The sequence below is a fragment of the Penaeus monodon genome, unplaced genomic scaffold, assembly GCF_015228065.2.
Source record: "Penaeus monodon isolate SGIC_2016 unplaced genomic scaffold, NSTDA_Pmon_1 PmonScaffold_193, whole genome shotgun sequence".
Taxonomy (NCBI): domain Eukaryota; kingdom Metazoa; phylum Arthropoda; class Malacostraca; order Decapoda; family Penaeidae; genus Penaeus; species Penaeus monodon.
In genome coordinates this window covers 24,211-34,635 of record NW_023648926.1, presented here as the reverse complement: position 1 = coordinate 34,635, position 10,425 = coordinate 24,211, and the positions used below count along the sequence as shown (strand labels likewise).

Sequence of the window (10,425 nt, the reverse complement as noted above, 5' to 3'; positions counted from 1 at the left end):
TCGTGTTCGTCCATGATCGTCTCTTTGTGTTTCGTGTTTTGCGTGTTTCGTTGGTTCGGTGGGGTCGGTGTCTTTTGTCGTCGTTTGTCGTTCGTTGTCGTTGGGTTATCTCGTGGTTGGTTGCGTTCGTCGTTGTTTTTTTTTGTGGTGTTCGTGTTGGTGTGGTGTTTCGTTTTGTTCGGGCTGTGCGTTCGTTTTTCGTTGGGGTTTTTCGTTCGGCAATCGTCTCGGTGTTCGGGATTCGGGTTGTGGTTGTTTGGTGTTGTCGTCGTTTTGTTTTTCGTCGGTGTCGTTGGTCTTGTTGGTCGGGCGCTGTGTTTGTTGTGGTCGTGGTTCGTGTCGTCGTTGTGGTCGGTCTCGTAATTATGATTCGCCTTTCGTCTCGTGTTCGTTGTAGCGGGTTGGGTTGTCGTGGCGTCGTTTTTGTTCGTTTTGTTGTTTCTTTTGTTTCGTCGTCGGGTTCGTTCGTTCGTGTTTCGTTTGTTCGTTGGTTGTACGTGTGTTTAAATTTTCGGTTCAGTCTCGTTTGGTGTTTCGTTGTCGTTTCGTGTCGTGGTTTTCGGGTATCGTGTGTGGTTTTTTGGGCGTGTAGGTGGGTAGTGGGTCGGTCGTGTTCGTTCGGTGGGTTTGTGTTGTTTCGTTCTGTGTTTTGTTGTTTCGTGTCGTCGTTCGTGTTCGGTGGTTTGTGGTTTTATTCGGTACCGCCTGTCGGTTGTTGCGCGGTTCGTTGGTGTTCGGTGGTTTTTCGGTTTGTCGTGGTTTTGGTGTTTATGTCGCTGTGTTTAGTTATTTTTTTTTATCGGTGTTTTCGTGTTTTGTTTTTGTGTGTCGTCTGTTTGTTCGGTTTTTGTTCTCTCGTGGTTTCTCGTTTTTCGTGCGTCTCGGTTGTGTTTCGTTTGTTCGTGTCGTTCGTTTCGTCGTTCGTTTGGTGTTTGTTTCGTTCGTCTTTTCGATCGGTTGATGTTCAAGTTTCGTTTTGTTCGTTTCGGTCGTCGTGTATTTTTTTTCGTCGTTTTTGGGTTTCGTCGTTGTGTGTGTCTTGTCGTTCGCGTGTCGTGTGTTTCGTCGTTGGTTGTCGTGTTTTCTGTCCGTCCGGTGTGTTCCGTTTCGTCGTTTATGTGTTTGGTTGTTGTGTGTGTCGTTTGGTTTTCGTCGTGTGTTACGTGCGCTAGCTTATGTTTCAGCGTTTCTTTTGGTTTCGTTCGTTTTTCGTCGTGTCCGCGTAGCTATTTTGCTTTGCTTCCGTTGTGTTTCTTAATGTTCCTTGAGAGCCAGGGTTTGCATACATGCTTGTTCTCGTTTGTATCGTTTGGGTTTTGATGTCGGTTTTTGATATGTATTTCGTTCGTTTTTTGGTGTCCGTGTTGTGTGTATTTCTGTGTTTTTGTCGTGGTCGCTGGTTTTCGGGTTTCGTTCGTTGTCTGTGTGGTGTGTTGGGTTGGCGTAGGAGGGGGGGGGGTCGTTGGTATCGTGTTGTGTTTTCGTCGTTTTGTGTTGTTCGTTGTGTTCGATTGTCCGTGTTTTGGTTTTTCGGTTGTTTCCGTCTGTATTGTGTCGTGTGATTCGTCGTTTTGTGTTGGATTAGTTCGGGTGTGTCGTTTTCGTGGTTTTTCGTTGTTCGTTTGTTCGTTTCCGTTCCGTTATGTTCGGCGTTCGTGGTTCGTTTTTTCGTGTCGGCGTTTCGTTTCGTTTGTTTTCGTGCGTTGATTTCGGGTGTTTCTTGTGTCCGGTTCGTTTTTGCGGTTGTCGTTTTGTCTGTCGTGTTCGTGGTTCGTGTGTGTCGTCGTTCCGTTTTGTTGGGTTTGTTTAGTCTCGTTGTTTACGTATGCGTTTGGGTTGTTTCGGTCTTTCTTCGTTTTCGTCGGTGTTCGTTTCGGTGTTCTGTTTCTGTCGTTGTTTCGTAGTTGGTGTTTTCGTTGGTTTTTAATATTCGTGGTTGTTTTCGGTATTCGTTCGTCTTCGTCGGTGTGTCGTGTTCGTTTGTGGGTGTTTTGTTCGTTGGTCGTTGTGTTTTGTTGTTCGTGTGTTGTTGTCGTTGGCGGGTTCGTTGTTTTCGTTGTGTGTTCGTGTTTTTCGTTGTGTGTTTTCGGTTCGACTTCTTTTTGTCGTTGTTTGTTCGAGTACTCGTCTTCGTTCGGTGTATTTTCGTTTTTGTTTCGTCGTTTCGTTCGTTATGTTCGTTCTGTTCGTATTGTCGTCTTTGTTTTGGTGTGTCGTTTGTCGGGTTGGGGGGGATTCGTGTACGTTCGTTCGTGTTTTTGTTTCGTGTGTGTGTCGTTGTGTGGTGTGTTGGTACGTTCGTCGTGGTCGTTGATGTCGTCCCGTGCGTTTTTGTTTCGATTTCGTTTTTTTCGGTTCGTGTGTATGTGTTTCGTGTGTTTCGTTATTTCTTCTTGTTTTCGCTTCGTTCTTGTTTCGGGTGTTTCGTGGCGTTCGGCGTTTTTTGATTTTTTTCCGTTTCGTTTGTTCGGTTTCTTCGGCGTCGTGTGTTGTTGTTCCGGGGTTCGTTTCGCTGTTGTCCGCGTTGTCGTATCGTCGTTTCGTTCGTGGTTGTTGTTGTCGTTCGTGTTTCTGTGTGCGTATCTCGTTCACACGTTTGGTTTCGTGTTGTCGTTCGTCGTCGGTTTTGGTCTGTTCGGTTTGTTCGGGTGGTGTCGTTCGTCGTTTCGTTTGGTTTGTTTCGGTTTTTGTTCTGTCGTTTGGTTCGTTTTGGTGTGTTTCGTTGTTCGGTGTGTTCGGTTACGTGCGTACGTGGTTGTTAGACAGAGTGTGGCTCGTTTTTCGTGTGGTGATTGTGTCGTTGTTCGGGTGTTCGATGTCGTTCGTGTTTTTCGTGCGTTGTCGTTTCGTGTTGCGTGTTCGTTCCGTTTCGTTGTTCGTGCTTTCGTTCGTTGGTTGATCGTGTTTTATTCGTTCGTTTGTTTTTGTGTTTTTTGTTTCGACTTTTTTTTCGTGTGTTTCGTTATGTTGGCTTGTTGTCGCGTCGGGTTTCGTGTTGTGTTTTTGTGTGTTTTTTTGTATTTTTTCGTTTGTTCATACGTATCTTAAAACTGTGAACGGGGGGGTGCTGAGGGTTTGTTGTGGGTGATTAGTTAGGGGCTGTGTGGGTTCGGTCGGTGGTGGGGGGTGAGTGTTGGGGAGGTTGGGCCGGGTGGGAGGCGGGCGCCGGCATGGTGGAGGCGTCGGGTGGTGGGGGGGGGGTGGGGGGGGGGGGTTTCTTCTGACATGGGGTGGGTCGTGGTGGGGTAGTGGAGGAGGAGGTGGGGGGGGCGCGGTGGGGTGCGGGTGGGGGCGGTGTGTTGTGGTTGGGGGTCGATTATTGTTTAACGTGTGTGTGTCTGTGGGTCGTTGCGTGTTCGTGGTGGTGTGTCGTTCGTGTTTTGTTCTCGGTATTTCGTTTTCGTTGTGCAGGTTGTTGTGTGGTAAGTTCGCCGTGTCGGTTGTGTGTTTCTTCCGTAGTTGTGTGGGTTGTATTTCGTTGTTGTGTTGGTTCGTTTTGTGTTTCTCGGTTCGGTCCTCGTGTTGGTGTGGGGGTAGACATATATTATTCGAGGTGGTGTGCGTCCGGTGTAAGTTGAGTTCGTTCGTTGTTCCGTTCGTGTTTTTCGTTTTGGTTTTTTTCGTGTTTTTGGTTTTTCGATTTGTGTTCGTGTGTGTGTTGTGTGTCGGCGTGGGGGTTGTGGTGTTGGTGGCCTTGTGGAGGTTCGTTTGGTTTCGTGTTTGGTTTCGTTTGTTCGGGTTAGTTTTCGTGTTGTATTTGTTCGATCGTATCTCGTCTTCGGGTTAGTTGCGCTTTGACGGTCGTGTGCGTTCGTTGTTTCGTCCGATGTTCGGTGTATCGGCTTTGGCTTTCGTCGTGAATGTTTGTATTGTTTTTGTTATGTTTTGTGGTTGTTGTTTCGTTTTTATCGTTGTCTCGGGTTTCTTTGTTGTTGTTTGTTTAGTTCTGTGTTGTTTTCGTTGTTTGTTTTCGTGTTTGTGATCGTCGGTTTTGGTTTCGTGTCGTTTCGGTTGTGGTGTTGTGGTTGGTCGTTAGTTTTTCCGTTCGGTGTTTGTGGTGTTGATCGTTCGTATCGTTAGGTTTCGTCGCGTATCTTCGTTGTGGTATGTTATTTGTGGATGTGTCGTATTTTCGGTTTTTATCGTGTAATTGTTCCGCGTGCGGGTGCGGGGTGGGGTTTCGTTGTAGTTTTTCTTGTTGTCGTTTTCGGTCTATCGTTTTCGTGTTCGTGTATCGTTTTTTCGTTGTGTTCGTTTGTTTTCCGATTACGTGTATGTTTCGTTTCGTTTTCGTGTCGTTAGGAATTCGTTTTACGTTAATCCGTCGGTTAGCATATGATCGTCGTTCGGTCGTTCGTTGTACGTGTTTGGTGGTCGTTGCGTCTTCGGTGGTGGTCGTTCTTTTTTCCGGTTAGTCTTGGGTTCCGGTTTACGTTGTGTTTTGGGTGTTTGTTATTCACGTCGGTCCGGATGTGTTGTGTCTTCGTAGTTGTTGATACGTGTTACGTTTCGTTTTTCGTTCGTTTTTCCGATCGTTGTTCGTCGTTGGTTTGTGGTTTGTGGTTTCTGTGTTTGTTTGTTGTCGTCGCTTCGGTGGTATCGTATGTGTTGTGTGGTTCGGTCTTTTGGTTTGTGTCTCGTGTCCTTTTCGTCGGTTTGTGTGCGTGTTGATCTGGCTTGGCGTTCGTCGATGCTGGAATCGGGTCGGTTGTTTTGTTTTCGCTTCGTGTCGTTTCGTCGGTTTCGTCGGTGATGTGCTTTTTCGTCCCGTTTCGTAGTGGTTCGTAGAGCTGAATCTCGGTCGGTATGCGGATCTGGATTCTGGTCGATGGTTATCGTCGGTTGCCAGGTGCGTTCGCTCTTTCGTCCTTTTTTGTTCGCTGTCGTTTGTCGTCCGTCTTTGCTTTCGTTGTTTTGTGTTTTCGGTACAGCCGTCAACTTAGCTGGGACGTTCGTCGTTGTTGGTCGTTGTGTTTTTGCGACACACTTTCGATGGTGTTACTCTGTTTGTGGGTTCCGTTACGTTTTGTCTGTGGTCTGCTCGCGTCGGTTTGTTTGTTGTCGTATGTGCGTGGAGTGGGCGGTGGTTCGGTGGGTCGGGGAGGGGGGAGTGTCGTTGGGGGGGGCGAGTGGGGTCGAGGTGTGCGGGGTGGTGTGATTGGGGCGTTGGGGGGTGGATAAGTTGCTGTATGACTAGAGGTGGGGTGCGGGGTGGGGTCGGATCTCGGTGGGTGAAGGGGCGACGGGTGGTGTGGGTGGTTGGGTCGGGGTGGGGGTGTGGGTGGCGGGCGGGGGGAGGTAGGGAATAGGGGGGGTGGTAGGTGGTGGTGTGTGGGGAGATTGCGGTCGTGGGGTTGAGGGTCGGTCGGGAGAGGAGGGGAGGAGGGGGGGTTGAGGAAGAGTGGGGGGAAGGGTGATATGGAGAAGGCTGCGGTATGGCGAAGAGGGGGGGTTTTTTTCTTTTTTTTTTTTGTGTCGTTTTGTTTTTGTTTTTTTTCTGTTGTTGTTCGGGGTTTTTTTGCGTTTTTTCTTTGTTTGGGTTTTTGTTTTTGGGCGTTGTTTTTTGGGTTTTTTTTCGGGGGTTTTTTTTGGGGTGTTTGGTTTTTTTTTTGGGGGTTTTTTTTTTTTTTTTTTCTTTTTTGTTTTTTTTTTGGGGGGGTTTTTTTGGGGTTTTGTTTTTTTGGGTTTGTTTCGTGGTTGGGGGGTCGGGGGGGGGGGTTGGTTTTGGGGGGTGTTGGGTTTTTTTTTCGTTTTGGGGGGGGCCTTTTTTTTGTGTTTTTTTTTTCGTTTTTTTTTCTTTCGTTTTTTGTTTTTTTTTTGGGTCGTTCGTTTTTGTTTTGGTTTTTTGTTTTTTTTTTCCCCGTTTTTTTTTTTTTTTTTGTTTTTTTCTTTTTTTTTGGGGTTTTTTTCCCGTTTTTTTTGGGTTTTTGGTTGTTTTCTTTTCCCTTTTCCCGTTGTTTTTTTTTGTTGTCGTGTTTTGGTTGTTTTTTTTGTGTTTTTTTGGTTTTTTTTTGTGTTTTTTGGTTGGGGTTTTTTGTTTTTGTGGTTTTTTTTTGGTTTTTTTGGGGGTTTGTCGTTTTTTTCGTTTTTTTGTTTTTTTTTCTTTCTTTTTGTGTTTTTGTTTTTTTTTTGTTGTGGGGGTTTTTTGGGGGGGTTCTTTTTTTGGGGTTTTTGGGTTTTTGTTGTTTTTTTTTTTCGTTTGTTTTTTTTTTCGTTTTTGTTCTTTTTTTTTCGTTTTGTTTGTTTTTCTTTTTTTTTGGGTGTTTTTTTTTCGTTTGTCTTGTGTTTTTTTTTTTTTTTTTTTTTGTTTGTTTGTGGTTTTGTTTTTTTTTTTTTGTTGTTTTTTGTTGTTTTTTTGTGTTCTTTTTGTTTTTGTTTTTTTTGGGTTGTGGGTTTTTTTTCGTGTTTTGTTTTTTTTGTTTTTTTTGTTTTCTTGTTTCGGTTTTTCTTTGGGTTCGTGGTTTTTTTTTGTGTCGTTGTTTCGTTGTTGTTTTGTGTTTTTTTTTGGGTTTTTGTCGTGGGGTTTTTTTTGGGGTTGTGGTGTTTTTTTTTTCCCGTTGTTTCTTTTGTCGGGGGTTTCCGTCGTTTGGCGTGTTTTCTGGGTTTTGTTTTGGTTCGTTTTTTTTTTCGTGTCGTTTTTTTCTTTTCGGGGTTTTTTTGTTTCGTTTTTTGTTTTGTTTTTCGTTTGTTTTTTTTGTGTGTTGTTCGTTTTGTTTGTTTTTTTTCGTTTTTGTTTTGTTTTCGTTGTTTCGGGGTTTGGTCGTTTTTTTCGTTTTCGGGGTTTGGGGTTTTCGTTTTGTTGTTTTTTTTTTCTTTTTTTCGTTTTCGTGGGGTTTTTTGGGTTTGTTTTTTTTTTTTCGTTTCGTGGGGTTTCGTTTTTTTGTTCGTGTTTTCGTTTTTTGGGTTCGTTTTTTTTTGGGTGTTTTCGTTTTTGTTCGTTTTTGGTTTTTTTGTGGGTTTTGGTTTTGGGTTTTTTTTTTTGTTGTTTTCTTTTTTTTTGGGTTCGTTTTTTTTTTTGGGTTGTTTTCGTTGTTTTCTGGGTTTTGTTTTTTTTTTGGTTTTGTTTTCGTCGTTTTTCGTTGTTTTTCGTTTTTGTTTTGGGGGTTGTTTTTTTTCGTTTCGTTTGTTTTTTTTGTTTTTGTTTTTTCGTTTTTTGTGTTTTGTTTTTGGTGGTTTTTGGGTTTTTTTGTTTTTTTTTTTTTGGGGGGGGTTTTTTGTTTTTTGTGGGGTTTCGTTTTTCGTTGTGTGTCGTTTTTTCGTGTTTCGTGGGTTTTTTTTTTTTTGGTTTGTTTTGGTTTTGTTTTTTTTTTCTTTTTTGGTTTTTGGGGTTTGTCTCTTTTTTTTTGTTTTCGTCTTTTTGTTTGTTTCTTTTGGTTTTTTTTTTTTCGTTTTTTGTTTTTTTTTGTGTTTCGCGTGGGGGTTTGTTTCGTTTTTGTTTCCTTTTTTTGTGTGTCGTTTTCTTTCTTTTCTTTTTTTTTTTTCGTTTTCGGTTTGTTTTTTGTGTTTTTGTTTTTTGCGTGTCTGTGTTTTTGTTTTTCGTTTTTTTTTGGTTTTTGGGTGTTTCGTCGTGTTTCTCGTTTTTGTTTTTTCGGGGTTTTGTTTGTTTGTTTTCGTTCGTTTTTGGTTGTGTCGTTTTTTTTTTTTTTTTTTTGGGGTTTCGTTTGTGTTTTTTTTTTTTTTTTTTTTTTTCCGTTTTGGGTGTTTTTTTTTTTTTGTTCTTTTTGTTTTTCGTTGGGGGTTTTTTTTTGGTTTTTTGTTGTCTTTTTTGTTGTTTTTTGTGTTTTTGTTTTTTTTTCGTTTGTTTTTTTGGGGTTTTTTTCGTTTTTTGTGGTTGTTGGGGGGGGGTTTTCGTTGTGGGTTTTGTTTTTTTTCCGTGTTCGTCGTGTGTTTTCGTTTTGTTTTTTTTTTGGTTTTGGTGGTTCTTTTTTTCGTGTTTTTTGTTTTTTTTTGTGTTTTTGCTTTTTTTTTTTGGGGGTTTTTGGTTCGTTTTTTTTTTTTTTTGGGGGTTTTTTGTTTTTTGTTTTTGTTTTCTTTTTTTCTTTTTTTTTTTTTTGGGTTTTTGTTTTCGTTTTGTTGTTTTGTTTTTCTTGGGTTTTTTCGTGTTCGTTTGTTGTGTTTTGTGTTTGTGGGTTTTGTCGTTTTTTTGGGTTTTTTTCTTTTTTGTTTTTTGGTTTTTTGTTTTTTTCGTTTTTTTGTGTTTTTTTTTTTTTTTTTGGGGGTTTTTTTTTTTGTTCGTCGTTTTTTTTTGTTGTTTTTCGTTGTTTTTGGTTTTTTTTTCTTTTTTGGTTTTGTTTTTTTTGTTTTTCTTTGTTTCTTTTCGTTTTTTTCTGTTTTTTTGTCTTTGTTTTTTCGTTCGGGGGGTTTTTTTGGTGTTTGTTTTTGTGTTTGTCGTTTTTTTCCCCGGTTTTTGTGTTTTCGTTTTTCGGTGTTGTTTTTTGTTTTTTGTTTTTTTGTTTCGTTTTCGTCGTTTTTGTTTCGTTTTTTGTTTTCTTTGTTTTTTTGGGGGTTTTGTGGGGGGTTTTTTTTGTTGTTTGGTTTTTTTTGTTTTTTTTTGGGGTTTTTCGTTTTTTTGTTTGTTTTTTTTGTTTTTGTTTGTGTGTTTTTGTTTGTTTTTTTTTGTGTTTTGTTTTTGGTTTTTTTTTCGTTTTTGTGGTTGTTTTTTTTTGGTGTTTTTTTTCGTTTGCTTTTTTTTTTGTTTTTTATTTTTTTTTTTGTCGTTTTGTTTTTTTGTTTTGTTTTGTTTTTTTTTTTGTTTTCGTTTGTTTTGGTTGGTTTTGTGTTTGGGGTTTGTTTTTTTTTTCCGTTTTTTTTGTGTTGTTTTGTTTTTTTTGTTCGTTTTTTTGTTTTTTTTTTCCCTTTTTGGTGTTGTTTGTTTTTTTTTCTTTTTTTTTTTTGGGTTTTTTTTTTTTTTTTTTTTCGTGTTTTTTTTTTGGGTGTTTTGTTTTCGTTCGTTTTTTTTTTTGTTTTGTGTTTTGTTGTTGTTTTGGTTTGGGGTTTTTTTTCGTTTTTTTTTCGGTTTCGTTTTCGTTTTTTTGTTTTTTTTCGTTTTTGTGGTTTTGTGTTCGTTTTGTGGTTTTGTTTTTTTTTGTTGATTTTTCGTTTTGGTTGGGGGTTGTTTTTGTTTTTGTGTTGGGTTTTTTTTTTTTTTTTGGGGGGTTTTTGGTTTTTTTGGTTTTGTTGTTTTTGGTTTGGGGTTTTTCGTTTTTGGTTTTGGTTTTTTGTTTTTTGTTTTTTTTTTGGGGGTTTTTTTTTCGTTTTTTTTTGTTTGTCGTTTTTTTTTTGTTTTTTTTTGTCTTTGGTTTGTTTTTTGTTTTTTTTTGGGGGGTTTTTGGGTTTTTGTTTTTTTCCGTTTTTTTGGTTTGTTTTTTTTTCTTTGTGGTTTTCGTCGTGTTTTGTTTTTGTTTTTTTTTTTTCGTTTTTTTTTTTGGTTTTTTTTTGTTTTTCGTTTTTTTTTTTTTTGTTCGTTTTTTTTTTTGTTTTTTTTTTTTTCGTTGTTCGTTTCTTTGGGGTTTTTTGGTTCGTTTGTTTTTTTTTGTCGTTTTGTTTTCGTTGGTTGTTTCGTCGCTTTTTTGTTTTTTTTTGTCGTTTTTTTTTTTTGGTTTTTTGTTGGTGTTTTTTGTTTTGTTTTGTTTTTTGTGTTGTGTTTTTCGTTGTTTTTTGTTTTTTGTGTTTTTTTTTCGTTGTTTTTTTTGTCTTTTTTCGTTTTTTTTTCGTTTTCGTGTTTGGGGGTTTTGGGGGGGTTTTCTTGTTTTTTTTTTTCCGTTTGTTTTTTGTCGTTCGTTGTTGTTCCGTTTTTTTGGTTTGTTTTTTGTTTTTTTGTTTTTGTTTTTTTTTTTTGTTTTTTTTTTTTTTTGTGTTTTTTTCGTTTTGGGTTTTTTTTTTGGTCGTTTTTCTTCGTTTTTTTTGTGTTTGTTTGTTGTTTGTTTTTTGGGGTTTTTTTTTTTTTGTTTCGTTTTTGTCGTGTTTTGTTTTTGTTTTCGTCGGTTTTTTTGGGTTTTTGGGTTTTTTGGGGGGGGTTTTCCCCCGGGGGGTTTTTTGTGGTTTTTTTTTTTTCTTTGGGTTTTTTCCGTTTCGTTTTCTTTTTTTTGTTGTGTTTTTTTTCTTTGTTTTCGTTTTTGGTTTTTGTTTTGTATTGCTTTGTTTTGTTTTTGGTTTGTTTTGTTTTGTTTTTTTTTTGTTTTTCTTGGGTTTTTGTTTTTTTGGTCGTTTGTGTTTTTTTTTGGGCCCCCGTTTTGTTTTGTTGTCGGGTTTTTTTTTTTTGGGGTTTTTTTTCGGTTCGTTTTCGTTTTGTTGTTTCGTTTTGTTCTTTTTGTTTTTGTTCGTTTTTTTTTGGGTTTTTTCGTTTTTTTTTTCGTTTGTTTTTTTGGTGGGGGGGGGGGTTTTTTTGTTGGGGGGTTTTTGTTTTTTTTTGTTTTTTTTGTTGTT

General features: G+C 39.0%; 1 protein-coding gene across 1 annotated transcript; it reads right to left on the bottom strand.

Annotated features, from left to right (window-relative positions):
- Positions 1-6,211: 6,211 nt before the first annotated feature.
- On the bottom strand, positions 6,212-9,425 carry LOC119569865 (protein PXR1-like; the record flags this gene model as incomplete). Its single annotated transcript, XM_037917846.1, has 2 exons — positions 6,212-6,304; positions 9,369-9,425. Coding segments are annotated over 2 exons (150 nt in total), but the record flags the coding sequence as incomplete, so codon positions are not given.
- Between the last annotated feature and the right edge of the window lie 1,000 nt (positions 9,426-10,425).